A 23,769-nucleotide genomic window follows, 5' to 3' on the forward strand; every position below is an offset into this window, starting at 1 on the left:
TATTAGGATGGAGCTGGCCCAGTCATGTGCCCTCTGGGCTGTGTTTACAGACAACAGCTTCGCCACACAGCCGCAGCCAAGCAGAGCCTGACAGCCAATCAACAAAATTGCTTCTGGAATAAAACACGGCAGTCTCGCACAGATGCTTCTGAGTGTGTTAAAGGCAGAGAATGAGAAATATTTCATGTTCTGTAGATGTATTTTCTACCAAAAAACACAAAAAAGGAAAAAGAGCAAGCAAACATTCAGAAGTGGTCCTCCGCTGAAAACCTTTTACTTGACAGGGTTCGACCCTCTTTACAGACCAGCAGAGGCTGACTGGTCTTGGCAGGAAAGCAGCTCAAACACTGATGTCTCTTATTGTTCCCACCCATCACCCAGCCAGCATGCTCTCACCTGCTGAACCCACAGCCATCGCTCATGCTGTTCTGTCAGTGAAGGCTGAGGCTTTGAAAGCTGCTCTGTATATATGTGTGTGTGCATGTTTGGTTCAGAGGTGGGGGTGGAAGACGTCCGCTTGGCGTTGTCGTTGCATCACAGGGAGGGGAATAGTTCTCCATGCACAACGAGAGGTTAACAAGTCTGCGGAGCATAAAGTGAAAATCCGCTCGTAATGACTTCGCTCCTTTTGTCATAATGAGCACCTGCCTAAATGAGTTTCCACTGGTTCATTTCCACTTCTAAGTGCACAGTGTACAATAGTTAATGACAGACATAAGCTGGTGCATCAAGAGGAGAGGAATCTGCATGCGAAGCTCAGTCTTGAATGTTTTTTTTTGCAAATGTTTTCTGCATTTTCAAACCTGTTGTTTCCTCTCCTGCAGAAGAAGCTGACAAAAGAATGTGTATTCAGGGAGCAGTTTGAGGAGAACTGGTACAACACCTATGCTTCAACTCGGTACAGGCACACGGACACGGGGCGCTTCTACTATGTGGCTTTAAACAAAGATGGTTCGCCCAGGGAGGGCGGCAGGACTAAAAAACACCAGAAGCTCACCCACTTCTTACCCAGACCGGTGGAGATTGAAAAGATCCCTCAGGAATTCAGGGATTTATTCCAGTACAGGTGACCAGTGCTTACACTGGGAGAGCTGGTTATTTCTGAAGGAACAGAGATAAAAGACAAAAATGAGGGGGCGGGGGAGGGATATTGCGGATATTTTGGACCTGGTACAGAACTGTTTACCCTCACCCCCCACCTGAGGTTACCACGTTTGCATCATCTGCGGCGGACTTCAGAGAGGAGATAAAACTCTCTTATAAAACCACTGTTATCATGGACAAAGGAGGCCCTCATGACTGCCCAGCTGTGGCTGAATCAGGAAAATCAAATCAGGTGCCATGTTTTCTCTATAAATGCATAACAGAGGTTCATGTGTAGATACCGAAGAGGCAAAATGGGAGTGGTCGCTCTTGATGGTTTTGGCCGGGACAAGGAACAGTCAATGAGAAGTGACTTTTAGGAGCTAAGGACATAAATCCCTGCATGATGTCACAGTGTGCACACTGTTATGGCAACATTAAATGTAAAGGAGAGGGAAGGAAAGCACATTCCACATATACAGCAGAGACGTGCAAACTTTGTGCTACATGTTTGTTAAGCGGTAGTTTGGGATATGTGACGAGATTGTCTTTGAGTTGGCTACGAGCAAGTTTTGTTTCAAATAAAAGACAAAGGATGGGAATAATGTCTCCGACTCTGGGATCAATCAAACTGCACTTACTGCACATCCCAAGTCTCAGCGTCACGCTCGGTTGGTCTGAGTTTAAACATCAGATTAAATTCAAACAAACACAAAAAAGCTATGGGAATTTAATATGCAAAAAACAAAAGCAGTTAAGCTCGGGCTAAAAACACTTCATCCGACTGGGGTTGTGAAGACTAAAGAAATGGGTGTTCTTTTTAAGGATGATGACTTGTAATGTTCAGAGCATCGGGGAACATTATTAAAAATGCAAGCAGCTGAGGTGTACATATGGGTGTTCCTATTTATGAGATGTACAATATATTTATTTTCTACATATAAAGTATAAATGTAAATCTATATATTTATTTATTGCAAAGACTTTATTTTGTAATGAACTTGAAGTTATCTGGACTGCAGATTCTACTGAATTGACACCAAAAAAGGCAAACAAAAAATGAAGAACTGCAATGAAACGTGACAATAAAATTGTCCTGCTATCGCGACGTCATTGTGAGAGACCATTTTTGCTTGCATTAAAGTCTGTACCAATTAAAACCAGATATGTGAATCCTGCATGTCTTTCCCGTTATTTCAGCCTATTGTGGCAAAATATTTCACTTTTAGATGCTTCTATCACTTTAACATTTTCACTGACATTAATGCCAAGAGAGAAGGAATACAATGTTAAAAAAAAATGTCAGATTCTTTCCCATACCAATTTGCCCTCGTAAACCCCTTACCAAGTGAAGGGTTACATTATCAAGTAATGTGCACAGGCTCTGTCTCCATGAGGTCTTAGCCAGCCTACATCCACCATACAAAATCAGATTCCTTATGCAACCGGATCCATAATTGGCTTTACACATCAGCGTGGATTAAGAGCAGTGATTGGTCGTTCACTGCAGGGGCCTCACGGTCTGGCCCTACAGCGGGTCTTTTCAACGGACAGAAACAGCTGCATGCGGTGCGCAGAGAACCAGCAGGGATGTGCTGCAGACCTGGAGTGGTGGTTCTGAAGTTAAGTGAGGATGGGATCAACATTTCAACATCTGCAATAGTTGTAATGTTTCTCCACTGGCAGATATCTGTAAGCTGGGAGAGCAAGCTCCCCTGGGGGGGAGGGAATGGAAAAGTCAAAGACATGCAGGGGGAAAACCCTGGCAGGCTGAGAAATGAAAACAATACCAGCAGAGGGGAAAAATAGATGAAAGATTGAAGGGAGAAGAGAGTGGGACAAAAGGCACTTTGCTGTGGGTGTGAAATACAGGGACGCTGCATCAGGATGAATCAGCGTCCCAGCTGTTAAAGGAATAGCCGTAAATTTTGGGAAATGATTTGCTCTCTTGCCAAGAATAAGTTAAGAAAACGAATACCGCTCTCATATCTGTCATAAATAGGAAGCTGAAGCCAGGAGGCAGTTCATTTAGTTTAGCATAAAGCCTGAAAGTTTGCCTCGTAGTAAGTTGACGTCATACACCATATTCAACCCAATAGCCCCACCATCACCTTTAGGTTATCATAGCAAAAACACTATAAAGTAAGTAGCTGCTGACTGTAGCTTCAGATTTACACTACTGTGCAAAAGTCTTGAGCCACACCTCAGTTCAAGGAGCCAGACCACTTTGTATTTTTCTCTGGTCTTGAGTAATAGTTCTCCAGGTTTTCTGAAGGTCTTTTAAAGTTCTTCTTTGGCGTATTATTGGCTTCCCCCCCCCCCCCCATTTGAAGCCGTTCTTAAGATTGACTGAAAACCAGTGGCAGCTGATTTTTATGGAAAGATGAATTCAAATTTGAAATGGTTAGTTCAAATTGTTGTCAATATGTATGAAAGAACAACCACGAGTGTCTCCACAGTGGAGGCTTTGTCATGGTTTGGGGCTGCATTGTCAAGCAGACCCGGATTACAAAACAGTGAAACACTATCAGTCATGGATTGGCCTCCCCAGAGCCCGGACCTCAACATTATTGAAGTAGTTTGGTCTCACTTTGCAGAGAAGGGAACAAAAGGCAGCCAGCAGTAAAAGAGGAGCTTTGAATGTCCTTCAAGCAGCCTGGAGAACTATTCCTGAAAATGACTTAAAGAATATACAAGAAAACTGCCTGAGAGTGGTCAGGCTGTGTTAATGAATAAAGGTGTTTATAACAAACACACCTTGTTAAATAAACCTTGTTAGAACTGTACAAACTGCTTTGCCTCATTTTTCTTTATCTCTTTTACACATTTCCAAACCAAATATAAAGAAATGGCAGGTGGCTCGGGACTTTTTGCACAGTACTCCAACAAAGACAAATGTAAGTGGTAACAATTCTGTAACACTTGGCAAGAAAGCAAATATGCACGGTTCACAAAAATGCAATCAAAACCATTTCCTGCCTATTAGTTGTGCATTTGTTTCCTGTGTATTATTCCCCATCAGTCTCCACCCAAACTCTCCTGTCTAATAAGGCATAACATGCAACGATCATCAAGGTGGAGCTAATCAGAGAGAACAAATGTGCAACCAGCATTCCTCTTTGTAAACTCAGCGAGGTGAATCAGTGGCAAGTACTTCAATCCCTTTAATAAAAAATAAAAAATAAAAAAAGACTCCAACACATGCACCGGTTATACTTTTGGTCACTTTATTAAATGTTATATTAAATACTTATCAAGATAATAGCAGATCAGATTCATGGCAAATCATGTTGGTGTATTCGCTAACGTAAGAACATTCTTAGACAAGGGCAAAAAACGTTTTCTACATTTATGAAATACACCTTGTGCAAACACAGGAGTCAATCGGAGACGGCAAGTCGTCTCTCCGTGAGAAACGTTCATATTCCTCATGTTCAACAGCTACACCAGTTTAAGCATTTAGAAGCATGAATGTGCCAAAGTAGAATACAAGTAGTCTGGGGGCCTGCCTGGTGAGACTACAGTGTCCAGGAGAACATTTCTCACAAAGCAGAGGACACAAATCAGCCAGGTATAATAAGATTTCCAGCCTTTACTCTGTCAATCCCATCTGGAAACGCATATTTCAAACGCTGAAAGATGCTGAAAGGTAAAAGTTCTGGGCCCTCTGTGACACCTGGCTGAACCGCCTCCGCTTTGCGAGACCCGGCCTCTCACCCAGGCTCGGGGATCAACACAAGTGGAACGTAATGAACGAGACGCACGGTGCTATGCTAGACGACACGTGACAATGAGGGTGACGTTACAAAAGGGTCATAGGAACTGGCAGGCAGTTTCTGAACAACACAAGCATTCCGTTACCATGTTCAGCGACAACTAATGTAAACACTTAAAAGCATAATAGAAAAGATTCTCAACAAACCTCAAATCTTTACAGAGCTTTTTTTGTTTTGTTTTTTTAGCAAATCAATAAGGCCATATTTTTTTCCCCCAGTACCCCCCCCCTCCCCCCTTTTATCAGTTTCTCCCATCTTCCAAAAAGAAAGAAAGAAATAAAAAGCAGGACTTGCAGCACCAACAGCTGTCTGCTTTGCTAGATAAAGGTGGAGGAATCTACTGGAGTTCATCATCGTGTAGCGCTTTGCATCAGAGTCCTGTCACCAACAATACTGGTCCCACTCAGGTGTAGATAGTTAGGCATTTAAAACCGTATAAAAAAACTGAGCTGGAAATAATAAGGAAACCCTTTTTTTAAAAAGGGCAAATCAATACAATGCCTTAAAGCATTGGGGGTAAAACTTTAAATACATGAAAAATGAAGATATAGAACTTGAATAACATTAAGGCGGTATATACATTTTTTTCCCCCTCTCCTAACAGACATTTCACACAGTCATTTATACATTACATCCTCTCAGTGAGTTACAGAATAAAGCACTGAGAGTCTCTCTCACTTGAGGCTCCAGTGGACAGCAGTCCAGTCTCAGTCTCTCACCGACCCTCTGGCTCGTTGCATCTGTGTGTTTTGAGCTTCTTCTTTTTTCTTTTTGGGGGGGGGGGGACCTACAGGCCCTTGGAGGGGCCAGGATTTTTGCCCATACCCTGATGGCCGCCGAGGCCGTGGAGCTGCTGGTAAAGAGTGAGCAGGTCCATCTGACTGAGCCCGCCGGCTCCCATCATGCCATTCTGCAGGGCCAGCTGGTTTAGGTAGCTGGCCTGATTGGCCATGGCCAGCTGCTGCTCCTGCACCTTCCTGTTGGTAATCAGCTTCTGCACGTACATCATCAACTGAAACACACAGACATTGAAAATTAACACAATTCAAAGGTAAAAAGTACACTTTGCCCTGTCACGGTTTAACACAATGACAACAATTATAGGAAGAAGTGAGGGTGGCAGTCCCTTGTCCTTGTTCAAACCCAGCTCAACAGCTGACATCAGAGGTCACATATAGTGGTGTCTCTGAGCTGTAGTCAAGGCTGAATCAGAGCTTTTAAGAGGTCAAACCGCCTCATGCTTTCACAGACAGACAGTAAACAGAGATACTACTCCCACGCTAACCTTTTTTCTTGGCTGGTGCAGGTAAACCAGTATAGCCCTCTCAGCACAAAATGTTGTGATGCACAGTGATATTATTGCCAGTTTTTGGCCTTTTGACTGTTTGGTCATAATGGATTAATTTACAAATTACCCTGTTTAACCACCATAGATAAACTAATGAAATTAAACTACTGTGATGATTTGTTGGCATCATTCAGTTGTCTGTTCTGTCTCGTATACAGAGTGGCTCTTACCGACTGCTGCCTGTTGAGGACATCCCTGTAGATCGCTTCCCTGCGTTTAAGCTCTAGCTCCACGGTGGCCTGTCGCCCCAGAGCGGCAGCCTGGACCTGGTTCTCCGTAAGCGCTGGGTTCTCTTTCCACTGTGGTGAGAGGCAACAGCCATTAAAACATACAGTGATCCCTACAGATCTGTAACTGGAAAGTGATTTCAAAGACCTCACCACTCTGCTGATTATATCTTCCAGCGACTCCCGTGATAAAGACTTTAAAGCATTTGTAGCCTCGATGACTTTCTGTCGGCCCTGGTTTATGAGATCCTGAGCAAAAACAAAACAAGGCAGAGAGAATACACATGAGACGAAGGCAGGTGATCTTTGCTTGTATTCACTGTGTCGAGTACTTGGTGACCAACAGTAGAGCAATATATTCAGCTGCCTCTTCAGTGAGCCTCTCTCATCCATCACAACTCCCCCAGAATGTTAGTTAGTGTTAGTCCTACCCTTTCAGCCATGATAGCACCAGTTCTCCACCTGCTCAGGAGCAGACCTCACAGCAAAGACCAACACAGCCTCTTCAACCTCAGGATAACAGAGTGAATGTAGAGGCCGCTCTACATTCACTAGAGGTGCCTCTATTCACACATTCACACAAAATAATATCACCACTATGACTGATCAGCCTGACTTTGGGGAAACAAGACAGGAAACCTCTGAGCTAGTTGGCTAATAGCAGCAGAACTTCAAAATAAAAGCAGGGACTCTCCCAAACAGATGGTAAAAGTGAACAAAACATTTAAAAGATCCCAGATATTGTACCCTATGTATGGTAATCTTCAAAATGCGTAACGTCAAAAGGTGAATCATCTCCATCTGTGCAGCTCCACAGAAATTCTTCTAGCTTATTATTTGTATTTACAGCCCGCACATTTACTGTAATGTTGAGTCTCACCACTTTTAGCAACAACCAACAAAAAAAAAGGAAAAAAACCTGTAACTGATTAGCTGTGCCCAGCACCGCACAGCAGACAGATAAAGTTTGCGACCGTCTAATACAACAGTGAAAACCAAAAGTAGTCTAAATATTAGATTTTCATTAATCGGATGACCTGATGCACATGAAAGCATGTGTCAGCAAAATCACTTTTGACCTCCAAAACCTGCTTTGCAGAGTCTACTGCTTTCCGCTTACATAATGTCTCATATGTGATTATTTAATTTATAAAGACAGCGTATAGTAGTTTACATTTTAAACAAAAAGTTCTGTTCCCTCCATCAGTTCAGTTGTTGTGCATTAATAGCTGCAGACGTTGAGCAGCGTGGGGCAGAGTTGGGCTGATCTGCTACCAGGACTGCTGTCACAATTAGCTGTGGGGTTTGAGGAATGTGAGTCGCCATGCTGCGGGGGGAAGGAGCGGGACGGGTGTGAGGCAGCAGTGGTGACATGTGGAGCTCATTACTTACCTCCAGCTGCTGGTTGGTCATGGAGGGCAAAGCTCCAATGTTGTAGGTGAAGTAGCTGGGGTTGTTCATGTCCGCGTGAGCGTATGCCGTCTGGTAGTTGGTCCTCATGGACATACCCTGAGAGATGAAAGACAAGAGGAAGAGACAGAGGAGGGAGTGAGGAAGCAGAGGCTAATTACGCAGGTGTTAAGAGCCACTGAGGCCATGATGGGAAAAACTAAACAATCGGCGAGGCTGACGAGAGACGACGGCCCACTTTGTCTGTCATATTCAGTCGCACATTGATGTGATGAGGTCTTCACTTCATGTTGAGTCTTCATGAAGTTTTCATATCTACACAAATAACTCCAAAAGCAACAAGCTGTCCAACATCAGCCTGCTCCCGCAGTATTAAATATGTGTGTGAAAGTAGTGACCTGAAGTAAACAGTCTCGTCCCAGCAAAGGCCAGCAGGATGCCGATGTTTGTATGTAATTGAGTCTCTGCTGCAGATGGTTTTCCCGTGCCCTGTAATCTGGCCATCCGGTATGCAAAGGGGGGGGGGTGTCTGTGTGTTTGTGTGTGTGTTGGGGGCCAGCAGGGATATTTGGACCTGGTCAGAGACAGGTGTGCAAACCTAAACAGTACAAAACTTTCAACACACATTAATCTACGCACACACACCTCTTTAACTTTAGCAGCATCCTCCGATGCTCTGCGCCTTTCATACGATTTCACACAGACGGAAACCAAATCTAGCCTTTGCTTCCAAAATTCAGTATCTGAAATCTAAATTTATGGCATGAGCCTCGGTAAGCTTTGTACCAAGCTGAAGTCATCCCAGTGAGAACCAGGGCTCTTGGGTTCAATTTCGTTTTGGGCTCCCAATCGCATTCTCAGTTTTTCCCATTTCCCTGAGTTGCAAATGTGATATTCATACATGCAGCCCTCTCTAGCCGCCGCCAGGCCAAACCTTAAGTTGTGAAGACATTAGCAGAGCTTGGGTTACGTTCCAGTTGATTCTCCTGCAAAGCAGGGCGTACAACACGATACCGAACAACCTCTTGATGATGACTGTGACCATTTCTGCTCTTTTGCTGAAAGACAGATCGAAGTGATGGGAACAGACCCCTCTCTTTACTGCGACTGGGAACCCTCTGTTCTCTTGAAAAGCAGAAGAGGCTCCAAGGGAAAATCAGCTTAAGGCATAGAGGGCAAAGAAGGGTAGAGTGTGTTGGAAAAATAATCATTAGTGTGAATTAGAATCTAGGATTACTCGAGGGGCGTAGAGGAGACCTGCTCTTGTTCTCTTACAATATACACATCTCAAAATAAACCCCACTAATTGCCCCACAACAGAGTGAAGGAAGAGGGGGGACAGTTATGTGTGTGAAGAGGACAGGAGTCCCTAAACCTCTGTGGTCTTACAGTAAGTAGCGCTGACACTGCTTAGACAGCCTTGGCGATTTGTACAGCAGCTCACTAGCCTGATGGTGGGCCAAAATGACCATCAGCAGAGCAAGGGGGAGCCTCTGTCATCTGCTTACTCTGAGTGATGAGAGGATTATACAGATCCAACACTAACTCGCACATCTTGACAAACAAAAGCGGGGCCCTGGTTCACCTCACACATTAATGTCAATGTTCTGGAGACTGACAGCCCCGAGGCCTAAGTGCTGTACACGTGGCCCTTTGATTTCGGATCTGGTGGATTTGCTGGTGCGCGTCTGTATGCATGCGTTTTCTGCTCGCCGCCTACCTTTTTCTCTGCTTCATATTCAGCCCAAGCAGCCTTGCGGTCCTCCTCGCTCAAGGCTTCCTCCTCCTTGTGGTCCAGCAGAGAGTCGTGCTCGTGGTAACACACAATCTGGTCCTTATTGTTCTGCAGCATCTCAGCCAGAAAGGGATCCTACATCAAGGAAAGATGAGAAAAAAATATGGTCACGGTGGGTTTGAAATCATCATCATTAGAGGGGAAGGAAAGATTACTGTGGAGGAGCCACAGACCTCTTGAGCACTAAAGGTTCCTCTATATTCAGACCGCAAAGTACAAATCCTTTTTTAATTACAGAGGATTTCATGTGATGTGCAAAGAATGCAGCAAGAATACCCATGAACAGAGGTGCATATTTGCTGGATTAAAACAATGTGTTTCTCAATAAAAATGTTCTGAGAGCTCCAAACAGCTCTCTCTCTTTTTAAAAAAATAAAATAAAATAAAATTTTTGCTTAATTGGCAGTTTTTCAACATTCACTTGAAATTAACTTGTTACATTCAAAAGTTTCCATAAGCTCCATCCTTCTGTCTTTATCCACTGACCTGTGATGTCCCTGAATGGTCAATCTTCAAGACTTTTCTTTAAACTCAGCAACATTATCATCCACCTTACTCCTTACGGTTATTCCGATGACCTGGTCTGCAATTAAATATGGCCAGCAGCTCACAAGACTTTTTTTTTTTTTTTTAAATTTGGAAACGAACACTCTTTTCTCCTAACCCCGTGGTTAAACTGGAAAACAAAACGCATGTGGACTCATCAAAGTGGCTACACCAGATCCATCATCCATACAAAGTGTACATGGTCTTTTTACACAGAAGCCATGAAGCATTTATAGAGGAAATGACTAGCATGTGCATTTATGTTGCCAGTAACGCTACCAGCTACCAGTTCCTTTGAGTAAAAGAGCGCACACACCAAAATTGACATTGCAAACTGATGCAACGCGATGCAATTTAGTGTTTTTTCTGTTTGTCATGCATTTGACTCTGAATATTTGTCATCTATGATTTAACTGCAACAGCTATATGGAGTTCAATTAGGGTCAGAAGTTTTATGCATGTGAAAAAGTGATTTGAAACTAAAATTCTAAGTTTTAAAGAACAGCAGCTCAAACAAAAGAGTAACCCTCAGATTTTTGACACTGCCCCCTAGTGACAGTAAACAGCTACAACCTGTAGACAACAGTGCAAAGCTGTGAGTTGGCTCTGCAAACCATGCTAAGCCCAACCTTCACAGGACTGGCTACAGGCGACAACCCCAAGTGAAGCCTGGCCATCTTGTTTTGACTGTGACCCACTCAAAGTGGATTCATTCTGTTGCACACACACACACACACACACACTACCAAAGCAATGCGCATTTCATGAGAGAATTAAGAGTTAAAGGACTACAAACAAAATAACGTATGGTTAAATGTCACGTTGAGCAGTCAATAATATCATTTTTTTAAACCAACATTTTAGCCCCTTAAAAACAGAAAAGGTTCCAGATGCAATGCTAATTTTTCTCTACAGCACCTTGAATCTGCTTTTTTTGCAGAAACCTCTTAACTCATTCACTGCCATTGACGTCTATAGCCGTCAATTGCAGTGAATGAGTCAATGGGTTTAACTCATTCACTGCCAATGGCTGGCAGTGAATGAGTTAAGTTACTAAAATTCAAAAAACACCAACACTACATTTAAGGCATCAAATCTTCTCTTAAAGCAGATTAGCACGCGCTCAAATGTCAAACAACTCCAACAGTGACCTGAACGCACAATTCAAGAAAACGTGGAAAATTCTGTTCTGATACCAAAATAAAAAGATAAATACATTTATTTTTTCAGCACATGTGTTTTGAGGTTTCCATGGCTACACTGTTATTGAAAACAATACCTGTGAAAAATTAAGAGTTGGGCCAGGCTTCGCTCACACAAACATGGTTTAAATTACTCTCTGTGCAGCATGTTTGCTTTTCTTTGTCTCAACTTAGCTTTACATTAAACTGGAACCTTGCAATCTGGAGACGTCATACAGAAGTTGCATCATTTCAGCTCCACGCGAGCCAATTCAGAGGGGCTCGGCCCTCCTCCCTTGCTCTTCGTGCTCTCAAGCTAAACAGTGACAATGGGTGAGACGACACAAACAAAATTAATCATCAATATAGTTAGCAGTAAGAAAAAGGAGGGTAAAAAAAAAAAAAAAAAGCCCCCAGAAACAAACGATAAAATTAATAGTGGATTGCAACCATTTCAAAATAAAAGAAGAAGAGCGGTAATATGCAAGAGCCTCCCTGACTTCAGAGAGTAAAAAACAGGTGGCTGAAACAGGTAGAAGCAGACTGGGACACAGTGTTTCTCAACCCTGCACACCACAGCCTCCAACACTTGGATCCTGAAGCCAATTGTGCTCCTCATTGACATGTGTTTATGTTTCCCAGCCATCACACTCAATCAGGACAAAACCAGGCCACCCCTGAACAACCAGACATTTCAGAGCAGCAGCACAGGCAGCGATTCAACTGCTGCTTTACTCTCTAATTAGGACATAAAAGCACAGAAGAGCCCGTTGGTCTGACTTGGATAAAAGACACCCATCATGGTTTGTTCTGCCAAAATAAGTCCGCATGAGGTCAAATAAAGGTCACAATCAAGGCCACAACAAACACTTGGGATGCAGCATGCACGGCTCAAACAGCAGCATTTTACCGATTTAAACACCAAACTGAGTCTAGTGGTAAAGCTTTTATCTCGCTGCTGCCTTGCCTGAAGGGCAGATAGCAAAAGGTACACAACGACTGCTGACAGCTTTGCATCAGTCCTTAAAAGAATTAAAACCAACACACACCCTGTTTTCTCTGCTTAAAAAGAAATATTACTGCTTTGCTGAACAGAAACATAATTTTGAAATTACCCCGAAGGTTTAGGTGGCAAGAAGAAAAAACAAAGCTACCATCTGAGCGTGCAGAGAATGTGAGGTGTTTTTATCCAAATGAATGAAAGAGGAGTTTTTCTGACTGCTGGTCGAGTAACGGGTCAGTGGAGCTGCAGGTCAAATGACAGTATAGGCGCTCCCACTGGAACACGGTGCATTCTGGGATACCCAAGTAATCCCTACCAGCAGTGGCTCTGGGGTGGTCCGGTCCATCTCCCATCCTAGTGCTATGTGTGCGTGTATCCTGAGGCGGCACTAATGACTGTAGGTAACCTGACCTATGCTATTGTCATCTGTATGGAGCTGTATGTGGAAGACTATCAATTTACTGCAGGGGGGTTGAGGCAAAAGACTGCGGGTGGGCAGATGCTCAGAGTGGGCGGTAAATCAGCCAATTCAACTCCATTTGAATGTTTTCTCCCTTTTGAGAAAAGCACAGGGGAGACATTTGGTGCGTGTTTGCTCAGACGCAGCACTGGAGGTGGCAGGTAATGTCTGCAGGCGACCTCTAGACGTTCCTCAGTTAGGACACAAACTGCTCAATCGTAAGAAGATCCTGATAATCAGATGTTTCAAATCCAAGTACAGGAAGAGCCTCTGTAAATGCAAACTGAACCAGTACTTTCATTAGAACCTGCATGGTCTACTTACCAAACAAGGCTTTCACTAAATTTACCAATGCATGAGAACCTTTCCCAAGGCATGCATCCTTTAAACCAAATGCTTGCACATGTATAAAAAAGGCTCTCCTGCCAACAGTTCACAAATTATGTAAAGGAGCTTTCAAACGTGGCTGCCTCACACATCACAAAGATGAAAACTTGGGAGTCCATATAAGTGGGCCTCATGTAGACTTTACTACTTGGCACAGAAGCCTACGTATGCTTTACAAACAGATTTTAGGTGGCGCTTAACTGTAAAGAGGTATGATGCCATTAAAGTGCCGCCTACATAACAGGCAGCAGTTCTTTGGCCACATTATCAACTTTCTGAACATTTTCAAGCATGTTAACTCCATTTCCAAACTCCTAAGTGATCAGTTAATATGTTGACAATGAGGTTTCTATTATACCTGTCATTGCCACAATAGTAAGCGTCCACCAAGCCGTAAAATATGAAGGATGAAAAGGGAAAAGGTTTAACACTTAGACAAGAAAAGAAAGCAGCAGAGCAAAAGAAATTCTCAGTTGTTCAGTTACAACAACTATTCCCAAATTGTGCACGAGGTTTTAATGCACTGGCGTGTGTGTGTGTGTGTGTGTGTGTGTGTGTGTGTGTGTGTGTGTGTGTGTGTGTGTGTGTGTCACAAACTGCTTTTGACACACAGGTGCATCGGCCATAGCAACTAAGGGGTCTAAAGCAGGATCGCAACAGCAGGAATGTGAACGTATGGGATATTTCTAATACCTAAACATTAAGTCCAGTCAAAACTCTCTCTCCCCACCAGCTGCACATAAGTGACACACAACTCTACCAACCTGCACTAAACAGTCTCTTCGCACAAATGTGCTCAACTGCTGCTCTTGTACCTGACATCAGGAGGCCGCCCCTGCCCTTAAAACCATGTTGTTTTTACACCCTCTGGGGCCTAAACACAAGTCAGAGGGTTTATCTAGCTGTCAGTCAATTAACAAAGAAACAAAAATCATGCATGTCATAAAGGGCTAAAAAAAGACAATAAACATACCACATTCCAATAAAAACAAGCCTCAGCTAGCAGCAGTGAAGGGTTCGCTACAGGAGACAGCCAGCTGGAGCGGAGGGTTGAGAGGGGGGAGATGAGAATATAAAAATAGGAATCAGTCTCTGAACAAGCCTGAGGTGAGAAACGGGTGGGAGACGAGAAGAGGCAGACTGCTGCTCTTTTCAGATTCATTCATTGGCTCCAAAGTCTCGCTACAGTCAGAATAAAGATGCCAATGCACTTCGATCAAACAGCTCTCAGGTCAGTCAAACAGTTTCAGTCTCAAAATCTGGAGTAGAGAGAAAGACTTTATGCTGTTTCACACGGTGATTTGTAAGCTGTGGGGTGATGAGAAAACAAGTGCAACTCTATGAATGACTGATCAGTCTCAAATGAGTCACTTTATCAATACAAGCCTTTAATGACAGATGAATATTCTGCCCATTGACTGGCAATGCCACAAGCAAAGTCAAAATGATTTCCTGTACAAACACCTACTGCATATAAATCATACCGAGAAGGATTGATCATAGAAAAGACAAATAAGTCGGAGTCTCTAAAGGTGGTCCCAAACAATCAGAGTATAGCAACAGAGGTCTGATGATGACTTCTGATTCTCCCCACCACCACCTGCAACCACTTAATTTCTTGCTGTAACTATAATTAGTGCTCTCTCTACATCCAGTACAAGCTCAGGCATGTTTTCTAAAAGCAGGCAAAAAGCACTCTGGGAAGTAAAAGAAACCGTTTATCCAAGGAGAGATCGGCCTAACTGAGGGCAGGTAATTTACAACAACAGCATCACAAAGGACCTCTGTAAACTACCGATCATTCATGTAATGCTTGAAGACTATCTGAGGGAGATTTCCCCCCCCCTCCAAGGTCAAAAGTGACTTCCTACCTCTAATGAGACAAGCATGGTGTGCTTTATAGCTCCAGTCTGCTCCTGTCTATACTGTAGTTTAGGCACAGCCTGCCCACGGCCTTTCAGCGTTCCTAGCAGAGCCTAATGACCACTGTAGCCATGACCTGCTGAGAGCATGCCAGCCGGGCCGAGAGCGTACAATGCAGAGCACGTCTGCACGAGATGCTGGAGACTTTTATAAAAATTGTTCAAAGACTACCAACATAACTTTAAGTACAAGTGGTAGCATGTCAGATGGAAGTGTGTGATGAACAGGAAGTAGGCAAGAGTGTCTCAGAAAGAGATGGGTGGAGAGCAAAAAATCTCATGTCTGGGCTGAGAGGGCCTTCTTTGTCATTAGCGGGAAGCACGCCTGCTTCCTTTGTCTCCAATTAGTTTTTCTGAAGACTAGAGAACCATCTTTAAGAGTGGGGTTTAAATAATGACCTTTCATCATGCAGGGGGAGGCCAGGGGGCGAAAAAAGAAAAACAACTTTACTGAGTTCACTTTGAACATTGGGAGGTAGAGAGGCGAGTCATAGTAGCAGATGGTCACAAAGATGGCAGAGAAAAGAAATGGCGTGGATGGAAGAGAGAGTGGGAACATGAGTAAAAGTGCAACTATAGGTACAGTATGAGGGTTGAGGTAAGGTCAAGTTAAATAAATATCCATAACAAAGCTTTGCAGAAAAAGAGCTAAATATCAGCTTCTCTGTGACCCAAGTCTTTTCTGCGTGGAAAAAAAACCCTGCACTTCACAGTGTGAAGAAATGGAGGAAAGAAAGTACAAGCTCTCTCGTTCTTGGCTGAAAATGATGGAGGGTGTCTGACTCATCTTCACATCATTCCAGATGGCAAATTCCTTCCGTAATACTGCAGTCCTGCTGCCACATCATAGTTAACCCCTTGGCCAAAAACAGGTTGGCTTTATAAGAGCTTGTCAGCTTCTCCGTCTTTAATACTGTGTCATATAAATGTCACTGGGCTCGTTAAAGATCATACACATCTAACAGGCCGCAGCTCAGTGAACACATCTTTCCTCTTCAGATCTCCAACTGTGCTCTGCTGCGCTCTAAGTAGGCTACTCTGGGTTTAGAGGAATATATGTGGTGGGAGAAATTATAGCAGCTGCTCACTGAGGGGATTCTCACACTGCTCCTACCTGATAATACTCATCAAGAGAGTGGCAAATGCAAATTATTCTGTCAATGTCAATAAAAAAACAACAAAAACAATTTCCAATGAAGGTGAACTGTAAGGACTTTTCTCCAATGAAAGAGCATGCAAGCTGTATATACAGTGGTTTTTTTTAAACCTGTCTGTTTACAAGTTTCTGCAGAGTAACCCGGGTCAAACCAAAACAAAGAGGTAAAACCACTTAAGAAACAGATCTGAATAAACCCAGAGAGTTCAAAAAAGGGAATGAGTGGGAAAGGAGGGAAGTAATTCAAAGATCAACAGAGAAGTAAAAAGCAGCAAGGAATGAATGAAAAAAAAGAGGAGTGCAGGTTTATAGCAGGGCAGCAGGAGTGTTGCAATGGGAAGACTATTTAGTAAATAGCAGTAAACAGACAGATCTGTGCAGCTGTGCTGGACTGGATGGTCCATGTAAGGGCTGTGTTCTTATTAAACCCCAGGGGGCCTAAATAGTGACACTGCACCTGCATTAGAAGAAAAGAAGAGGCGAGGGCAGGATTATGAAAGGAAACGAGAAGAAATACCAAGATCCCAGAAAGAGGCTAAGCAGGATACAAGCTGGCATTGGGTTTAAATAACAGTTTATCACTGAAGTGCAAAACTTCAAAAGGAAGAACAAGCTACTCGCTGAAAGTATGGAAAAAAAACAAGCTTGGCAATTATAATAGCATCCTGTGCCATGTTTGCTGAAGGAGAAAAAAAAAAAGCTATTTTACTACTGTTAATAGGTTTCAGCCTGTTTTCAACATTTCCTTCAAAGAAAAGCATGAATTCTCAGTCAATGATTCATCAAAGCCAAATTACATGTCTGATTTATAGTGTCAATTTAACTTAGGGTTAGGGTTGCTGAAAGCCCACCTTCTCGATCTAAATACATACAATATATGCATCTTTACCTTAGGAAGCATGGGTGTGGCTTTCTTGCTCTTCTTTTCAGAGGGATCATCCAGCAAGTCTGGCTCAAAGGTGTAGAGTTCAGCCAGCTCGTTCATCGTAAAGTGCCTCTCAATCTGCTGCTGGTCCACAACCCGGAATGACAGAGACTGTTTGGTTACCTGCCGCTCATAAATCTTCTCCTCCATTGTGCCCTAAAAAGGGAGAATGAAAAGAGATGAACAAAAAACGGAGGTTTAAAAAACATCAAGTGGCCCAGGAGTCAATCAGAATTACACAGGCACATCACATCCACCCTATACTGGATGAACACAGAGGCATCAATATCAAGACAATGCAGCAAGAATTCCAAGTACAGTTTAGTGAGTTCATTACCAGTTCATCTGCATTTCCTAATGAGGTAAAATGATGATTTAGGTCATCAATAGTTTGCCCAGCATGAATCCAATTCTATTGTCTGCCATACTCAAAGAGGTGTATTAGCCTAACAGCTCAACACAAATTGGTTATTTGGAAGTAGAAACCGAACGATTTTCGCCTGATAGCAAATATTAACTGACCAGATTTATTTGCTTTTCTATTGTATTTTTAATAGTCAATAAATGAAAATTGCCAACTCTTCATTTAAAGAGATGGGAGAAATGCCCTTCAGCAATGTTTTGTGTCAATGTTGCATAGTTTGTCCACCAGAGGGCACTCTGCAACAGTAAATAAGTATAAGTAAATATAAATAAGTATACAAAAGAAATGTAACAGAAATGTGTCTGTTTAGAATGTTTGAAAGAAAAAAACGTAAAAACTGACCAATATACTGGAAATTCGGCCAACATCGCTTATACGTTTGCCATCACAGGAAACTAACTAGCATGCTAGATTTCTTCGGTCAGCACGTAGCATTTGGCTGATTGAAAGGTAAGCACTTCAAGCTATTTTACACTCACAACACACTAGCTAGACTTTAGAAAAAGCAAATCCACAACTTCCCAGCCCATCGATGCTGCATTAGTCACCTAATTAGCCATGTATTTATCAAAATCTATATATAAAGTCAATATTAGTCCCAAAAATTCAACAGCAGCTCATCTCTAGCTGAATTTCACAAGTCTTAATTGTTGTCACCTTAACCTTCTAGGACCTGGCGTCCACATATGTGGACATTTTGGGTTGTCTGTACCTAAAAACACTAATGTTTCTCTACGAGGGCCTGATATCCACTTATGAGGACATTCTAATGACACTGTTCTATCAAAATTTAAAACGAATGTCCTCATATGTGGCTCTCATTTTTCTTAGAAACAAAAATCAGGTTAAAACAAAAAACCTGGCAATTCTTTGTTTTTACATTCATGAGGTCCCAATATGCCCAAATATCAAAGAGAAATTAAAAATGCATGCCATGGAAGAGCTCGGGTCTTAGGAGGTTAAACCATTCTTATACTTTGTTGTGGCTTTTCAACGTTTGCTGGCTTTGCTGGTAAATGTTGTAAACTTATACAGAGCATCTTGCATGAAACTGTTTATACTCATGAAAGTCTTAATCTATATACAAAGACCAACTACCTGCTTGCTGGTTATTGGTGGCTAGTTTACCTGCAAATGTATTGACTCTTATTAAACTTCACCTGGGCAAGCAACCTGTAGACGAAGACAGTCTTAAGCTGCCCAAAGCGGTAAACCCTGAAGATACTCTGGATGTCATAGGATGGATTCCAGGAGGCATCGAAGATGATGACCCGATTTGCTGCCACCAGGTTGATGCCAAGTGAACCAGCTCTTGTAGAAATGAGAAACAAACGGCCTCTGTGTATGAAAATGGAACAAAAGGAGACACAGCACAATTATATCCTGTGTCACGTGCAAAAATGTTGCTTTAAGATTCTCATGCTCTTTTTTTGCAAAGTCGCTGTCATCATTTTGCATTTTGTAAACACAGCAAAGATGTCACCTTGTGTTACTGGTGTCATTAAACTCCTCGGCCCACTTCTTCCTGGTGGTGGCATTGGTAGAGCCGTCCAGACGATAGTAGTCAATGTTCCTGAACCACTTGCCTTCACCTTCACAAACACGAGAGGAACGAAATCTGATTTGCCATCTGCCGTCTACGTTCAACAGAAACTTCAAAAGCACATGTATCTGCGTCAGTGCTGCCTTTTGCTTGTCAAAGAGACTTAGTTTTGGTATTAACAGGCAGCAGATAGATGGCTGTGTTGGTTAGAGGCCAGCCATGTTTAGCCTTCAAGATGGCCAAACCAACCCCTCCCACCAGCCTTCATAACCAACATTTCAGCATGTTTCCAATTACGGCACTGTGATCTTTTCATTACAAATTACAAACCCTTGAGCAAACATTTTTTGTCGAATAAAAAGTCAAGGTCTAATCATTTTCAAAATGAAAGCAAAAACAGCTGCTGAAGTTTAATTAGGAACATGACCTTACACCAGCGGCAATGTGTGTATGTTGGTGTGTGTTTAAGAGTAATAAGCACACCAGTACACATGTAAGAATACATGCTGCATGTGGGTTGACTTATGAGTCGAAAACCTGCATTTCTATGAAAATGCTTCATCTTTATCCAAGGCTCATGTTAAAAATTTTTAACACAGTTTCTCTCATACACACATACACTCACTCACACACACACACACACACACACACGTCACTTTAAAAAGCGCAGTGTAAAACCACAAAAATGAATCTTGGGACAAAATGAAGCTTGCCAATCTCAACTCGCTTATAATACTAAAACAGTGCTTGGCTAAGTCTAGCAAGTCAGTAACAGGGCATAGGTTCATTTTTGCATAGTGTAATGCTATGTAAAAATGCCCAAAACATACCTTTGTATGGAGAAATTTTCTCTTCATCTTTAGCTCTGCAAGCCAACTCTAAGAAATCCTCAATCAGATCCAGAGAGATGAGAGACTGACTGAACACCAACCTAAAGACAAACACAGAGACACACCTTGCAATGACACTGCAAACTGACAAAGGCTACGCTTGCACACAGTACAAACACACTTACACTTTGTCGTCTACTTCCTCAGCCATGCGCAGGATCTCAAAAAGCAGCATTATCTTCCCTGAGTGCTCCAGGATCTCAGCGTCAGCCTCCGTGACAAACTCCTTGTGCCAGTCAGCAGTGGGACTTCCTGGTGCAGAGCCAGAGGGCCGAGCTGTTTATAATACAGAGTTACAGATTAGCCTACATGCATCTGACAACAACAAGCCTGTAACAGACACTGAGTTTCCAAAGCTGAGGCCCACTATTACATGGTTGTCTATTGTGTTACAGCAGTTAAGTGTGTGAAAATTATTCTTTTTATTTAGTTTTAATATGTCTGTAAACTCAACCAAGCACTTAATACGTGGATACTATTAGTGATTCCAAACTCAAGCTTCTACTGCCACTGCTAGATCTGCATATGCAAAATTGCTTTTTTTGCATAACACAATGATGCCAATAGCATGCTGATCATTTTGATTTGATACATTTTGACTAAGTGATTAGTGGACCTGGGTAGTAGATGATCATCCTAACATTTCTGGCACTGTCATAATTTTGTCCCAGACCATCTTCCATTACATGACAGTTACTGCTACATTTAAACAGCTCTCTCAGTATTATGCAGTACAACTGCTGGTGCATGATATAGTGTACCTTTGGAGTCACGGCCAGTCCCACACATGTGTACAAAATCAAGCACTTAACCATGCAGTCTGCCTTTACCAACATTTATGAAAGAACAAGTCCTTCTGAAGAACGTGGTACTGTAATAGGATGCCACCAACGCAACATGATTCCCCCCCCATTTTCCACGATTAGCTATAAGTGGTGTTACTGCAAAGTGGAAGTGTTTAGGAACCACAGCAAGTCATCCACAAAGCAGCAGACCACAAAATGCTACAGAGCCGGGTCACCGAGCGCTGAGCCACACAGAAGTCGCCAAGACTCGCACTTAAAACCTGTAGAGTTCCAAAACTCCTCTGGCATTAACCTCAGCACAGAAACTGCCTCATTTCACAGGTTTCTATGACCGAGCATCTACAGTAGGTGTGATGTATAGATGGCTCTGTACTTTGATCCATATACTGTATCTCCATCAATCTTTGACTTTAAAGGAAACAGAAGATTTTAGACTCACTCAAACCCACAAGTAGCTGCTCATCCCTACCAACCAGTAAAGTTCCAGTTTAAATCCAGGTATTTTCAGGTGTGACCCTTTAGGTATAAAAGGTCATCACTTTTTCCATGTCATTCTATTAGGCCTTTAATTAAAACTTTTGCTTAATTAGCGTATTGATTTTTTTTTTCTTAATAGGCATAACAATTCTCACATTATAGCTAAAAATGTGTTTAAAGACTTTGAATCAAATCATCCTGGATTAAAGTGAGAAGTCAAAACATCTATGGAGACATTGGGTTCATGAGAATGGGATGGAAATGCGTGCATTTCATATTTGTTTATACTGAGAGGCGCACTCATCAACAGCTTCTGCCTGTAGCAGCAGCTGGATGTGAAGCCTCCTAATTTCTAAATAAAACAGAAGGATATCACAATATAATCATCATTCCTCAGTATGTGGGAATGAATAAGGACAAGGGCAAATGGATCAGCTCGGAGCCTAAAATAAGGCTGCAATAGGGGCTTTTTACACCCCCCCCCCCTTTTTTTTTTTTAACCTAGGCTCGGACAAGCAGGTAGTGTGCTTGGTTCCCTGAGGTCAGTTCTGATAAAACAGATTCCCCTCTCACTAACTAATTACTTAGAGAGTAGGAAGGACTGAATCAGAGCCTGAATGTTATATAGATTTCCAACCATGCAGTACAGTTCATGACCCTCTTAAACCCAGCCAACCAATCGTAGTCCCCTCTGTGTGTTATTGCACACTCACGTTCCTCTACAGGCTCCGCTCTGTTTCGGCCCTCGCCGTTCCTGCCACGAGAGCTGGTGTTCCACTCTTTGATGACCTCAACATCATCACTGTCCGAATCGTCAGATCCCTTCTTTTTCCCTTTTCCCTGCTTCTTTTTCCTATTAGCCAGGAGGCACAGCGAGACTGGGTTAGCAAGAGTAAGATGCCGAGTAGAAAAGCAGTTTAATTATGTCATATCTGTATAAAGAAGTAAATAAATAACAAACAAACATGACTTTACTTTTTGATCTTCTCATCTTCGGAGGTCAGACTCATTGAGGATTCTTCTGTTTCTGAAGCGATGAAGTCGTCCATGCTGTCCTCGTCAAAGAAACCCTGCGGGAAAGTACACTTGTGTGAGATTCAACTGTGCAGCAATGCAGGTCAGCTGTACGCAGGGCTCGATCTTGGGCAGCAGAAACGATGCATAAGGGGAAAAGTTTTGCTTCAGTAGCAGTATGTGGTGTTCTTGCTCGAAGCGTGACCTGTCAGCAATGTGTTTCTATTGTTTTGCTACAGTGTGCGCAATTTGTGGGAATGTATTTCTAGTTTTTCAGTCAGTGTTTGCTGTGGTTTAGTCTCGTCTTCCCCAGCCCTACCCTGTTTTCTTTACTGATGTAGTCCAGCTGAAGGCACCAGGGATGGGTCCAGATTCTGCTGAGCATCTGGAAATCCTGGAAGAGTTTGGTCCCCGCGCGGCCCCGGCTCCCCTCCACAGCATTCCCCACACCTGCATGCAAGGGAAAGAATATGAGGGAGAAGATGGATGTGTGTTTGCATTACGTACCTGACAGCATGCTCTTAAACCTTTTATACATACAGACGATAAGAACAGGAGCAACTGAGTTTAACTCTCTGTAATCTTTCAAAAAGAGGAAACCTGACAAACTGACAGACAGCTAAACTTAACTAAGAAATTTCTGAGAACACCAATCATAATTTAGTTTTCATTTTAAGGATCACAAACCACTCTTTCAAACTACATATGATCCATTAAGAGCTTTAAATTTACATGTTTTCACAGCCCATCATCAAACAATGTAAAACAATAAATAAATAAACTCTTTTTTTTAATAATAAAAAAAATATATTTTGGTCATGAGAGATTGTTAGAAACACAATTCACACCTTTGTCAGTATTAAGCCTTTAAGCTGTAACCACACAGGGCTGAATGGCAGGAGAAGTAAGAGTGGCAGTCCATGGTGGTTCAAAATCTCCCATCTGCACTGACACTGTACCGCCTCTTCCTTGGATCTTATCCCTCCTTCTGAAACCTCAGCATTATCATTCGCTTCTTTTTTCACATCTTCCTCTACCTTTTCCACCACTACTCCCTCTCTCCCTTGTATCCAATTCATCATCTTCCTTCCACACCCCGTGCCTCAACTCCACTGTCTAAAACGTGCATAAGTCTTTTAGTCGGAATAATTAAACAGTTTGTTACTGTCAGCAGATTAAACATGCATTTCTCCCCAGTAAATGAACTGCTCACAACTAGCCAGCCATAACAACAAATGAGCTTTGACTAACCAGTTTTGGACTCCTCCACAGTAAACAGATATGGAAGCTTCACACAGCTGAGGTAAACAGTAATTTGACAGTTAATACAGATTAATGCTGGCCGGAGTGTCAGAGGGGGATATAGCAAAATATTTAATTGGTACTCAGAGGTTGT

At 42.6% G+C, this 23,769-nt stretch overlaps 2 protein-coding genes across 5 annotated transcripts in view; one reads left to right on the top strand and one right to left on the bottom strand.

Moving 5' to 3' along the window:
* Positions 1 to 1,685, top strand: part of fgf16 (fibroblast growth factor 16) — a 4,816-nt gene extending 3,131 nt beyond the window's left edge. Inside the window, exon 3 of the mRNA XM_005719758.2 lies at positions 825 to 1,685. Coding sequence (XP_005719815.1) covers positions 825 to 1,070 — 246 coding nt within the window. The 3' untranslated portion in view covers positions 1,071 to 1,685. The remainder of the gene's footprint in view (positions 1 to 824) is intronic.
* A 3,415-nt stretch (positions 1,686 to 5,100) lies between these two features.
* The window catches only part of atrx (ATRX chromatin remodeler), a 36,710-nt gene continuing 18,041 nt past the window's right edge, over positions 5,101 to 23,769 (bottom strand). For all 4 annotated transcript variants that reach the window (XM_005719759.1, XM_005719761.1, XM_005719760.2 and 1 more), the window contains exons 22-34: positions 22,693 to 22,823; positions 22,335 to 22,429; positions 22,073 to 22,212; positions 20,202 to 20,352; positions 20,017 to 20,117; positions 19,127 to 19,235; positions 18,804 to 18,981; positions 17,184 to 17,375; positions 9,565 to 9,714; positions 7,827 to 7,943; positions 6,588 to 6,683; positions 6,378 to 6,506; positions 5,101 to 5,871 (exon numbers count right to left, since the gene is read on the bottom strand). In XM_005719759.1, the coding sequence (XP_005719816.1) occupies positions 5,647 to 5,871; positions 6,378 to 6,506; positions 6,588 to 6,683; positions 7,827 to 7,943; positions 9,565 to 9,714; positions 17,184 to 17,375; positions 18,804 to 18,981; positions 19,127 to 19,235; positions 20,017 to 20,117; positions 20,202 to 20,352; positions 22,073 to 22,212; positions 22,335 to 22,429; positions 22,693 to 22,823 (1,814 nt within the window). In that variant the 3' untranslated portion in view covers positions 5,101 to 5,646. The remainder of the gene's footprint in view (positions 5,872 to 6,377; positions 6,507 to 6,587; positions 6,684 to 7,826; positions 7,944 to 9,564; positions 9,715 to 17,183; positions 17,376 to 18,803; positions 18,982 to 19,126; positions 19,236 to 20,016; positions 20,118 to 20,201; positions 20,353 to 22,072; positions 22,213 to 22,334; positions 22,430 to 22,692; positions 22,824 to 23,769) is intronic.

This window comes from Pundamilia nyererei, unplaced genomic scaffold (assembly GCF_000239375.1).
Source record: "Pundamilia nyererei isolate P.nyererei 1_Seehausen unplaced genomic scaffold, PunNye1.0 scaffold00001, whole genome shotgun sequence".
Taxonomy (NCBI): domain Eukaryota; kingdom Metazoa; phylum Chordata; class Actinopteri; order Cichliformes; family Cichlidae; genus Pundamilia; species Pundamilia nyererei.